The sequence below is a fragment of the Sinohyriopsis cumingii genome, chromosome 12 (genome assembly GCF_028554795.1).
Source record: "Sinohyriopsis cumingii isolate HCF-2022 chromosome 12, ASM2855479v2, whole genome shotgun sequence".
NCBI classification, from domain to species: Eukaryota; Metazoa; Mollusca; class Bivalvia; order Unionida; family Unionidae; genus Sinohyriopsis; species Sinohyriopsis cumingii.
The window spans coordinates 74,671,279-74,684,857 of NC_142972.1; the positions used below are offsets into that span (position 1 = coordinate 74,671,279).

At 35.8% G+C, this 13,579-nt stretch overlaps 2 protein-coding genes across 2 annotated transcripts in view; both read right to left on the reverse strand.

Moving 5' to 3' along the window:
- The window catches only part of LOC149786755 (baculoviral IAP repeat-containing protein 7-A-like), a 43,527-nt gene extending 41,276 nt beyond the window's left edge, over positions 1-2,251 (reverse strand). Inside the window, exon 1 of the mRNA XM_089977272.1 lies at positions 1,189-2,251. Within this exon, the coding sequence (XP_089833398.1) occupies positions 1,189-2,118 (930 nt within the window). The 5' untranslated portion in view covers positions 2,119-2,251. The remainder of the gene's footprint in view (positions 1-1,188) is intronic.
- On the reverse strand, positions 2,126-6,900 carry LOC149786756 (uncharacterized). The gene is made up of 3 exons (XM_089975971.1): positions 6,582-6,900; positions 2,412-3,059; positions 2,126-2,130 (listed from the first exon to the last, which is right to left on the reverse strand). The coding sequence occupies exons 1-3, from the start codon at positions 6,898-6,900 to the stop codon at positions 2,126-2,128; spliced, it is 972 nt and encodes a 323-aa protein (XP_089832097.1).
- Between the last annotated feature and the right edge of the window lie 6,679 nt (positions 6,901-13,579).

A 13,579-nucleotide genomic window follows, 5' to 3' on the forward strand; every position in this document is an offset into this window, starting at 1 on the left:
CTGTTCAGTAAAAAGGCATCTTGAAAATAAAGAACTGAATAAACTACCAAGTATTTTAACCTCAGCATCAGCTGTACAAACCTGAAAGCCCTTTACTGTGAAATCTGATCTAATTCTGAGGCGTGTTTCTTGTGAATAAGTCAGTTACCATTTTTCTTTCATCAGTTATAGTAGAAATATTTGATATTTGATGGGTGATCTATCTCATTTGTAAATGAGTGTACAATGAATGGCATATTATACTGGTACACCTGCTCGACATCTAATAATCCTGTGTACATAACGGAAATGTTTATGCTGAAAATCATTTTTCTTATTTCAGTGACCCTGACCTTAGATTCTTGGTAACAAAAATTGTCAGACCTCTTCCGTAATCATCCACGAAGTATGGTACAGGTCAGTGGTGTAGAATTGATGATACGGTATGGGAACCATTTTTCTTTTTTCAGTCAGAACGACCTTGGCCTTTAGTCTTTATTGCAGATCATGGAGAAGTCAATTTATCAATTGGAAACCATCAGAGTGATCATGACCTTGGAGCCTGAAATCAATGGGTGATGGATGATAACTAGAGTTGCACAGAAACCAAATATGTAAGAGACTGATGGATGGATGGACAACTTCAAATGTAAAAGACTCTGCCTTAAGGTGTTTATATGAAATGAAAACCCTGTAGGCCAGAATACTTTTTTGTATAAATTTTGGTGGCTCTTGAGACAAAATCATTTAAAGATGTTTCTATTATTAGTACCAGCAGCCATACATGTATTTAATGGCAGATCAACATCAACTGTTTCAAATTTTAACATGGCAGAATGCTTTTATTTTCTTCAAATTTGGTCAAATGCTGAAGTGTTTTTTTTAATACATCATTCAAATAGTCATTTTTTATAGCAAATCTATATTTTTTGTTCAAAATTACAAGTTCCTCATGCCAGGATGCCCAGCTCTGCCAAATGTGGAAATCAATCTTGTATTTTGTTTTTTGTTTTTCTAATTGGAAGTGACTACTGAAGTCGTGTAAAAATTCTTGAAAATTTATCCATCCAAAATTTCAAGCGCAAAAAGATTTTATGTGAATATAAATGTTGAGAAATTTCAAATTTTAAATGTACAAAAACTTTGACAATGTTGAAATTTCTCCATATAATATGATTCCTTATTGGAAGCCTTAGCACCTTAGCTTACCCCAATAGTGTCATCCTCATTTGTAGTTTTAGAAGATCTAGGCATCTCTGTAGACACAGATCTACTTCCTTCAGCCTGACTCTGACCTCTACCTGACCCAGGCAATGGGGCAAATGGAAGATACGGAGGTGGTATTGACTCCCTGTCTGCCCTGCCAACATCTCCACTTCCATCAGGCCTCATGGGGATGTTTCTATGCCCTTCTTGTCTCCCATTTAAAAAGGGGCAGCTGGGAGACAATCTCCAATGGACCTCATGGGGATTGTCAAAATAATTCCATTCTCCATGTGACACTCCACAGGAAAAGCATTTAGTCTGCATTCCCTGTCCTGTATAAAAGAATCCTTCTTTGGCAAGACGGACTGGGCTACCATGAGCTGTAACTGGGTAATTCTGGAAAGTCTGCAATCGCAACCATTCCACTGACATGTATTCTTCAGCACTAGAAGAGTCTATGCTTTCACAGTTAAAAAACGGATAGATCTGAAGGGATTGCAATCTCTGCAGAGCTTGTACTGCTGCAGGGTGAAATTGAAACAACCAGTTTAATGATGTACTAAATGATAAATCTGTCATAAGGGCAAAATATAACTGAATCACTTGATGCCAATAATAAAATCTGTTCTGCAAATTAAGGTTCCCTTGTATTCCTTCACAAATAACCTCCAGTCTTTTCAAGTACTGTTTTTCATGGACACTAAGTTTTGTGGTGGCCATATCAAATCTGCCGATCTCATGACCAATTTCAAGTGAACTCTCATCAAATCTCATCTTAGACTTAAACAAAATATCTGCATTAGTGGTTTTAAAAAATGCAGAGTCATGTGATTTATCTGATTTATAGGACACTTGATCTGAAATCACTGGCTGTACCTTGGACTGTCTCTGGCCATGGGGTGATAAACAATGGTTCAATGAGATGGATTCCATTTCATTGTCAGACTGGACCAATATTTTTGGAATGACATATACAGACTCCCCTGATCTGTCATACAAAGAAGCCTCAGGCTGGGTTGAATGACTAAAATCTCCTGGACCATAAGTCTCAAACTCTGTGGGATAATAACATGAGGATTCAGATGGTATCATACAGCAAGCCTTACTCGGATTTTGCAGTAACAATTCTGGCAGTTCAGATTGTACTAAATAAAAAGTGTCTTCAAGACTGCTGGACCTCCATGACTTGAACAGTGGCTGTGTTGACTTTATAGTCTCTCTCTTACTGTCCAACGATACTGAATCAAACTCTGAGGAATACCCAGACTCACTTCCTGAATTATATAAACTGGGTATTGCCAAATAATCTAAATTTATCTGTACAGATTCAAAATGTCCAGACATTACCAGGTTTCCTGAGATGTCACAGTCTAATGGCTTGGTGTAGCTTGTATGTGTCTGCAATGAATCTGTCTGGTTGTCAATACTGTTGAACTTGTAAGAAAATGATGAAAATCCTCCAGACTCCGACCTTTGTAAGCAATTAGCACTTTTGCAATCAAGGCTTTCAAAGTTTATACTTAGGTCGATCTCAGTATTATAGATGTTTGGATAACTAGAAACATCTGTAAATTCCTTTGAAAATTTGGTTGGCTGATTGGTTATCAGTCCCACACGTTCACAAGAATTGCAGTTAGGATAAATGCCACACAAAGAATTACTACCATTCCCTTCATATCCACATCTATTAGCAGACGTTTTGTCATTTTTTTGATATGCAGTATCATGACTGTCATGCCATATAAGAGTGTGATAACTGTCAGGCCATAGAAGAGGATCCTCTAATGCTGTATCCAGATAGTTTTCATCATATTCATCTTGTTGCTTGTTTTCAACTTGTGCATCCTGTTCCAAAGTTAATGACTGGACTTCCCCTGCAAAATGGAAAACTTCAAATTATGAACAGTTCATAAACTTCACCAACTATTCTTAAACTCAACATGAAATGTTCTTGACATTTTTTTATTACTGTTCCTCAACTACAGCATGATTCAATGAAAGAATTCTTTCTTGTCATAAACATAACCTTTTAACCTCAAACTCATACCTTATTTTCAATATTGGAAACTTGTTCCTGGCAATTATAAAACCAGACAAAATGTCTAAAAAAGGATGACATCAGGAATATAATGTTCCGGTGGCCTAGTGGTTAGAGCGTCCGCTTCAGATGTGGGAGGTCGTGGGTTTGATCCCCGGCCGAGTGATACCAAAGACTTACAAAAATGGTACTAAACAGCTGCCTCGCTTGGCATTCAGCATTAAGAGGTTAGTGTTAGGACTGGTCGGCCCGGTGTCAGGATAATGTGACTGGGTGGGACATCATGCTACATGTCTGCAGCATGATGCCCCAGTGCTAGACATCACTATAAACTGCCACAATGCAGACATCATAGCGATATGACTGAAAAATTGCTAAAGCTACGTTAAAAATCCAAATCACAACCACAACCACAACATCAGGAATAAAAATCTAATGAGCAATTATCTGTGATCTTAAAGTTAACAAAACAACAAAATCAGAAAGCATTATTATCTATGATCACCTAATTAAGCTGTTGTTGTTGTTATGGGTTTGATACCATTTTTTAGCACACAATAGGCTATACATTGCAGCCAGTATAACTTGTGGAGGAAGAACCCAGGAGAATCCTGGTAAGAACCACTGACCCAAGGGAAGCTACTAGCAAGCTTTCTCATATACCCACTTTGGCTGAGCCTGAGACTTGAACCCACATGGACAGAGGTGAGATGGCAGTGATCAGTAAAGGCAAGCACTTTAGACTGCTCAGCCAAACAGGGATGCATCACCTTATTAAGCCTCTATCAGCTGAGTGTAAGTGAGTGAACCATAATTTCATGGACTGACTGACAGTTTACTACAAAATACAGACCAAGTTCAAGGTTTACTGCAAAATACAATTCAAGTTCAACAAAGATTTGTTTTACCCATTATTCATGACGTCCAACAAGATTTATCAATTTCAATATAACATGTCAGCAACAACAACAAAATTTCATCGTGTTTTGTTTAAAATATTTTAAGATTTAAAAAAGGACAACCCAAAACATTGAAATAAAACTACCAACTTTGATGAATCTTGTAACATATCAAAACTAGAATAAAGCAATGTGTGTGTGTGTGTGTGTGTGTGTGTGTGAACTGGGAAATTGTGGCATAAGTGAACATACAAAACCACACATGGCAGACACACTTTTATGCAAGGACATTTTCAGCATCCAACAATAAATTTTCTATAATTTCATTTAATACAATTTTATTTGGCACCAAACATTCAACTGTTTATATTCTAATGATTTCATAGAAAATAATTTAATGTGTGATAATGAAAACTTATTTGACATTAAAAAGATGTCAGCAGCAAAAATCTGGAGCCCAAAAGATTTCTAAGGTGAATGTTATTGTACTTTTACTATTTCTAGAATTATGGTCATACCATAAGTTCATGTGGCCAGCTAAGCTAATGGTACAAAATTCTAGATTGTATCTAGGAATGATTATTCCACCATGAAGGTATATTCTCTGGGTCCCAAGTATATTTTACTGGAACAGCCTGTTACGACTCTATGGTCTTAAACTATATGACAGAAAAAGAACAAAACCAGCAACTTTTATAAACTTCAACAAATAAGTTATTTCCCTTGAAATGAAAATTTAAAAGAACTTATAGTATTGTGAATTAAATCCCAAATAGTCCTACAAATTCTATCACAAGTCAAAATGTATTGAGTTTCAAATGCAATCTAGTGGTGTTCCAAATAGATTCCAATACTGAATGTGCTGATGTGACTGTAGTCTCAATGGCCTTGAATGTGGTGATGTGTTAACAGTCTTGATGAAACACAATAATTTAATCCAAAAGATCCTTGAATGAATTTGCAATAATTCCCAAATAATGATTTTGTCTAAGAAATATTAATGAGCACTTTGTTATTCCAGTGAAAAATTTAAATAAATCCACCCCAATTAAAAACTCTGTGTGTGTGTGTGTGTGACTTGTATTTTTAACGTTGCTTTAACAATTTTTTAGGCATATCGCAATGATGTCTGCAGTGTGGCAGTTTATAGTGATGACTAGCACTGGGGCATCATGCCGCAGACATGTAGCATGATGTCCCAACCAGTCACATTATCCTGACACCAGGCTGACTAGTCCAAACACTAACCTCTTAATGCTGAATGCCAAGCTATGCATCTGTGAATACCATTGTTATAAGTTTTTGGTATGACTTGGCTGGGGTTCAAACCCATGACCTCTTACATCCGAGGTGGACACTCTAAGCACTAGGCTACCGGAGCAGTCCAATTAAAAACTGACCACAACAATAGGACTGATTCCACTTTAACGTAAGAGTAATTTTGACGTAAACATCATCAATATGAAATGCTAAGACACAATAATAGTGGCAGAAACTAGGTCAGTTTCCTTTCTAAAACATTTAAAGTTGTCAACAAGATCAGGAATTTCCTAATGAAAATCCAATGTCCTACACTCAGATACAAATAAACATGTTTACCTCCAATAATAATGATATGAGTATCTAATCTATAATCATAAATATTAGCTATGTATTATGTTGTTTACAAAATAAATGTCACAAGTTAGCAAGACCAATAACTTAAATATATATATATATATATATATATACACATACACCAGTATATATTTATAAACAAATACACAGTCCTTACTTGCAAGTGGCATTATTACTAGAAATTTTTAAGGTCTTTGATGTCATGATTCTTACATTCAAATTTAGTTCAATCCTTTTGAGCACATTTCTTTTCAGAAGGTGTTGAAAACAATTTTTCTTTCAAGTAACAGTCAATACATATTTTTACAGATTGTCATCATTTCTACAAACTTGCAAGGCTTAGTGCAAAGATGCTTTTTCACAAATTTAGGCTGCACTGCTTGTGTATTATTTGTAACCTAAGTTGAAAATAACACATGTTGATGGACACTGCATGATGGATGCAGGGACATTCCATAAACTAAATGGTTGAACAAAAAATGTAACATTGTCATAAGTGCCAGACAGTATATGACAATGCATATGTGGCCTATTTTTTGAAACCATGAATTTATGAAGATAATAGCCTCACCAAGCTTCATACTCATAAAAGCAACAGTGTTAGACAAATATAGCTAAATACACAACCATATGTGATCACTTTAATGTAATAAGCGTCACACTGTGACCAACATGTACTTTTGTTTGCACTGACTGAAACTCATGGATCAAAATGAATACACCCCTCAGTTTCATTACTCTGCATGCAACTTATGCCACAGAACTGCATTAGAATATTGATACCCATGTCTCTTCTAATCATTGCAAGCAAGATCTTTGACAGAAAGGAAACTTTAAATCACCAGTGAAAAAGAATCCTGCTTCTGCTATTTGCTGATGAGTCTGATCCAGATATGGAGGGCACCCATGACTAAAAGTTGCAATGTGACTGTGACGTGAGACAGATCCCAGAAACTTAGGCCTTTTATCAGCTTTGGATTGTGTTGATTCCTCTACTGGATAGGACAGCATCCTTGGAGTTGTCTCCCTGGATCCCAACTTCAGTTGTTGCTGCAATATTAACAATGGTTCAGAAAAGTAGGAATGACTACTGGAAATGTAGTGCAACCTCTCATAATATCTACCCATCTTAAACAAAATCTCTGTATGTACTTCTGCCATGATATCATCATCAATGATACTTATAATACACTGGTACTCTCGATTCTGTCTTATCGAATTAACACTAGAAATAACTGAACAATACTTACCCATACATGTTGTTATCAAGCAGTTTATATCATTGCTGAGGATGGACAAAGCTTGTATTCTACATGCCATAGCAATGCATCATCCAGAGATATCAGACAATACAACAACAATACAATAAACATTTTGGAAAATAAAACCTATAATGACATATCATGATGTTGATTTTTTAATAAAACCTGTATATCATCACATGTTGTGAATTAAGTTTAGATGGGATCATTTACATGAAAAAGTAGTGCAGCCATCCATAATGGCCATCCACCTTAAATGACTTCTTACATCCTAGCAGGATCTAACTGCAAATGAGAATTCAGTGTTTATAAAACACATATTCCCACACTTTCCATGTTTGGGGATGCCAACAAACTTTAATTCATGAGCCAGGGCCATATTCCTAGCAGTATGGTGATAACCCTTTGTCAATGTTAGTTCCATATACAGATTTACCTTTGCATGCCCTGGAGAAGGAAATTTTTATCAGGTGGGCATCTCAGTAGTTTCAATGTAATGACTCCAAGGCCAGGTCCCAGGTGTAGGCAAAATCTCCAGGCACGACTATAGAGATCATAAGAAGCCCGTTTTTTAAGTATATTAAGTATATTATTTTTCCTTGATAATACTTATCTGATCCTGGTTTGTATATTAGGAATCATATTGCCCTGCAAATCCACCTCTCCCCATGCTTGCAAGGCAAGGATCTTTGATCCACTTTGTTCAACACGAACCCGTATCATAGTGTGCTAGTAAAACAGTATCTACTGCTTGCTTTCTGACATGAAGCAGCTGTCAATCAGACTGCCATTACAATATTTACCTAAAGAGATAGTTGGGAAAAATAACTGTGGTCACTTTAGACATCGCATCACATCATTTAAATCATCCACATGCAAATTCTGTTTGCAAGTGGACATCACTGAAGGCACCATACTGAACATTTAATAGGAGTAACAAGTTCTCACAAGGACTAACTGAGTTCACTTAATAAGCAGTAGTCCTTCCAAATGCAAGCAGGCACTTATTCAAAGCACTGTTTCAGCTAGTATATATGCCAATTGATGATGTAAACAATGTGGATTGGCTAGTAGAGGTGAGCAGTATTACCAGTATATAGGTTTACTGCAGTATTTTTCCAGTGGTATGCACCATGGTACTTTGCCACTGTACCGGTACATAGGTAATTTCTGTCAGGAAGGAATGTATGGAAATTCCTGAGGAATCTTAATGATATTAACAGAATGTTTTCATTATTCATGATTAAACAGTTCCAAATAGTTTACAAAATGGCTAAATCTGTCACAAATTAATGGTTAATCAAATGTTTAGCACATGTCACACATGCCAACACAGCATCCAAATTGCATATTGTGGTACATATTTGGGCCAAATCCATCTTTCCGAAATTAGGATTTAAAAAAATTAAAAGAAAAACCCACGTCATTGTTTTAGTTATTTAAAAGCTTAAGCAAATGTGCTTAGTATATGTAAGACTGCAAATCATCCTATGATTTTCAGAAGTCCACTTGTTTTCTGTCTGAACTTTACATCATTTTTCAAGTCCATTAAATATTTTCTCATTTGTTGAGTAAGTATGTTTTATGTTAACTGGCCCTCATGGATAAATATCTTGCCCAGATGTTGGCATCCCATTCAAATTTTCTCTGCTTATTATATCAATAGTGTGGCTAGAAAATTGAAGGCTTCAGTATCAACACTTCTTAATTTTATCAATAGCCTCACTAATGTCAGCATGAATTTTTTCACAGTACATGTATCAGCTATAGTGTAAGCTTGATCATCCCATTTTCATTATAGGTTTATAAGTACACCTTATACAATAGTTAACATATACATATCAAATTCTTCTACTACATCTTTCCAGCTATTTGACAAACTAAAATTAAACAAAAAAATGTCACGCCCCTGCCCAGAACATTGAATTGCTGGTTCTTAATATAAATGTAGAATACCATCGTAGGTATCATGGTATGTTCAGAAATACCATGGTACAAACATTTTTAGTTGTACCCAGCTCTATTGGCTAGCAAAGATGACCTCTCCCATGCAAATGATGTTTTTCTGATGAAATGGTGCTGATCCTGAAGTATAATGCCTTCATAAGTCAAGAGAGGGCCTTATAATTTCTGGGATGAAGCCTTATTTAATCTAAAATTTTGATCATCTGCTCTGGCTTTCAAAAGTTTAAGTTTTGGTCATCATAGAGACAAAAGGATCAACAGCAGGTGTCTCATAAACAAATGGTCCGAAACAAGGAAATCTACAGCCAGCATGAAAAAATCACAAAAGTTTCAGGAATTTCCAGGTTGAAATCTGACTCCCAAACAAATGATAGACACCAAATAATCTTCAAGGCACATTCTTATGTAAGGCCAACTTAATATAATTTTATTTAATTTAAGGTGATTCTGAACCCAGATGAATATGTATTAAATATGTATTAAGGTTTAACAGCATGTCAGCACAATAGTGGCTACTTGTTGCTGATTAACAATGGAGATATGAAACCTAAGGAAGCTAAACCCTTCCAAATAAACAAAAGAGGTCCAAGAACATAAAATATAAAGGCAAAGATGTGAAAATTCAGTAAAATGTATATAAAGTAAAACGTAAAGGAAAAAAATAAATAATACATAACAAGATTTTTCTGGTGGTACATGTACATCATGATACAGGTCCTTATTTGAGTTAATATAAAAAAGTTCTGTTTCACAGAGTGAAAGTCAATACACTTGACAAGAATGTGTCCAACTGTCATTAGACACTGGCAAGGTATGCACTCAGAAATGGATGACTGCTAGGCAGCTTTGGTTGCCTATTCTGCTCTTTGATTACTTTAATACTGATGTGACTTGGCAGCCAACAGTCCAGAAAATATTTTCCAGATTGTAGGGGTAAACCAAATTTTAAGATATGAGATACTAACAGGCTGCCAAATTCATGGTTTTGCAAGACTTTTGTTTAGAAAGAGAATACAAATGATGAAATTTGTTTTTATTCAGAGGTTTCAGTTTAGACTTTAGCATGGCTGTGATTTCAGCAATAAAAATGAAGGATTTATCCAGTAATTGATCGTGCCATGGCATGTTGCAATGGCAGCTCCATACCTGTGTTAAGACTCTAGGTCTTAATACAGTAACAGAAAGAAGTGAAACCAACAATTTAAGTAAAACAGAGTTATTTTTCTACAATTCAAAGTGAAAATCCAAGAGTCACTTACAGTATTGTGAATTAACTCACAAGCAATCCTAAATGTCTTATCACATATCCATAAGTATAGAATCTTCCAAATGAATTTCAATATTCTTGAATGTCCTGATGTAACACAACAATGCAATCCAGAATGTCTTTGAATGAGTTCACAACAATTCCAAAATAATGTATTAATCCTAAGTCAATGAGCATGTTGTAATTCCAATGAATAATTTAAATAAGTCATTCCACCCAAATTATATTTAAACACAACTGTAAACTCTGATAACAAATGAATTCCAGAAACTGATCAAAGATAAGAATGAATGACTTGTTTATTAAGTCCATGTTTATATACATTTTCACTTGACCTAGATGTGAGCCATTCCAATGGAAAATTCCAATCAAACTGTAAATAAGTCAGTTTTTAGAATATTCTAAACCCAAATGTTTTTTATAATTGTTATTTACAACCTACAATAATGGACAAAAGTTAGTCATGTAAATATCCTATACACAAATGACCATTGGAAGATTGTATCCCTGTCAGAGTCTCTCATGAAGTCCTTCCTATATCTTTGGTCTCATTCAGGAAACAATTTTAGTTATTTTTTGAACCATACTTTCAGCACCTTGTTGGCTATATCATGCAGAAAAAAATGGGATCCAGATGCCCTTCCCAAGGACATAATGAGGCAGTGAACCCAGGCTGTCCTGGGTAGGAACTGAACCTGTGACCCATGGATCACAAGTCTGAGGTTCTACTAATTTGACTACCGCAGCTCTGGGTAACTGGGCATGAGCGAGCACCTCCTTAGTGGTACATTTCCTGATCTCTTGTGTGTGACATGAAACAGGATACTTAAATTAAACACTGGGATCCTTGAGCTACCCTGCGGTGATCACTTTGCAGTGTATACATGGATAGGAATGCCTCTCTCAAAGCCCAAGACTAATGGAAGAAGCTTTGGAACTGGTAAGAGAAGGATTTGCTGCTGTTTTGAACTCAAGCAAAGTTCAAGAATGAAAGAATGACTTCCAAGCATGTCTGTTGGAGAGGGTTTCACATATCCAATCTAGGCTAATCTTGGCTTTTTGAAATACTGCTATAGCAAAACAATTAAGTATGGAAACAAAGGCTATGATGCTGCAGACTAGTTTTTCCATGCCTTGGAAGGGTCTCCTGTCCAATGCATATAGAAGATGGCATCAGAATGCTCATCCCGCAAAACTTCGATCAACAGCTGTGACATTAATATGGAAAACTGGTGGGTGAGATTTGTAGAATGCTAGGGTAAAGTTAGACAGGACATTGTTATTGTGAGAGAAATGCATATTGATGCTAAGGTCTTAAAGATACATCTCAAAGTAATGCAGATTGTCGAAGATGGGACAAGACAAGTAAATTCTTAATTTAATGGTTCAATTGGTTCTGTAGGTTTAACACAGTTTTTCGGTAGAGTTATGTTATAAGACACTAGTCCATCCCATTATGGAATATGGAGGAGTAAACTGGAACCCACATAACAAGGAATGCATCAACAAACTGGAGATGGTCCAGTGCAGAGCGGCACAGTTCATCACTGGAGATCAATACAGAACTAGCAGTGTTACAGCTATGCTACAACAGTCACAGTTGTCCACCTCCATGAGAGAAGAGCACAAGCTAGGGTTGTAATGATGTTCCATATTGTCCACAAAACTTGTTGACATACCATAACGATACCTAATACCAGTACAATCTACATGCAGCCACAGTCAGAAATACTTAAATCCCATTTGCAAAGACAAGTATATAAAAACATTCCTTCTTCCCAGATGGTATCTGACTCTGGAACACTCTGCCACACAGATCAATTAATTGTGCATCCCTCGCTATGTTCAAATTGCAGGTGCAGGCAATCCAACTGCACTAAGCATTCAAGTACTGTTTTTAACTGCACTATACACAGATTATTTTAACCAGTACACTATGTTCTTGTTCTGCCAACATAATTTTATGTGGTACAGAGATACACCAGAGCATGGTATTGTGCCTTATTGGAAGAAGAAAGAAGAATGATAGGCTATACATGGCAACCAGCATATCTGCTGGTGAAAGTACCATGGAAAACCAACCCACTGGATGCAACTGGCAAGCTTTCTCACATACTCACACTGGCCAAGCTGAGACTCAACTCAAATGGAAAGAGGTGAGATGTCTGAGATCCATCAAGACAAGTGCCTTAGACCACTCTGACACCTGGTAATCAGTTAAAGGTAAGCTGGTCCTCTTTGATCCAAATGTATTTGGTTTGATTTAGTTTGGTTTCTATTGGCACAGAAACACACTTAATCGTGCAAAGTTCATCAAAATGTCAAAATATGTACAAGGTTTACAATTATAATGGAAACAGTGCTATTTAATCAAAATGACTCATGCCTCAACCTTTCTACCTATCTGCCCTATACGATTCCTGAACAGTCATCAGTTATTATAATGTATTTGCTGTATTTTGCTGTTAAATATATCTGGCAGTTTCAATAAGAACAAATCTCTTGGATTGAAGGATATTGGTTCCTACTGTTACATATATGTACATCATGAAAATCTTGATAATGATACTTGACATTCTACGGGGACATGTGCATGATATACTTCTGTAGGATCTACAATAACCAAGAAACTATGAACTGCCCTGAAAGCTTGAAATGGTACTTCCTTAAAATAACATGTTACTAATTAAAGGTTCGGTTAGCAAATAATGATGCTTAGGAATAAATACTGTAGTTTCAAGAAATTTGTATCAGCATGACATCACTTGCATAAATGTGAAACCCCTTTTTGCCAGAATGATTGCTTAATTAAAAAAACTGTGGAGAATAAGTCATTTAAACATTTTGTTTCTATTTTTATCAATGGCAGAAACATCTGACATATGATATTATTTATGAATTAGCATTATTTGTGCAAATCTGTATGCCTTTTATGTGAGAATGTTTTCTGTTAATTTGGTTGAATTCTGTTTGCATTATTTGAAAAACCATAAATCAATGGTAGATGGCTGATAACTAGAGTTGCAAAGAATCCATATGGGTAACATACTAACAGATGGATGGATAATATCATAAGACAATCTGTCTTATGGCAGGTGTATAAAATGAACTCCATTAGGACAGAGTACATTCTATCAATTTTGGTTAAATTATGTTGATTGGCTCTTTAGACATAGTTGTTTAAAGATGTTTATAGTATCAGTAACAGCAGACATACATGTATTTGATGTGGATCAGCATCAGCTGTTCAAATTTAAAAGCCCTTAATGCCAGAATGCCTTGATCAAATTTAAAAGCCCTTAATGCCAGAATGCTTTGTTCAAATTTAAAAGCCCTTAATGCCAGA

Excerpts from the sequence above, each read along its gene's own strand:
- LOC149786756 (XM_089975971.1), bottom strand. The coding sequence starts at position 6,900 with ATGGCAGAAGTACATACAGAGATTTTGTTTAAGATGGGTAGATATTAT. Across the intron at positions 3,060-6,581 it reads AGCAGGATTCTTTTTCACTG|GGGAAGTCCAGTCATTAACT; the intron begins GTGATTTAAAGT and ends TCCATTTTGCAG.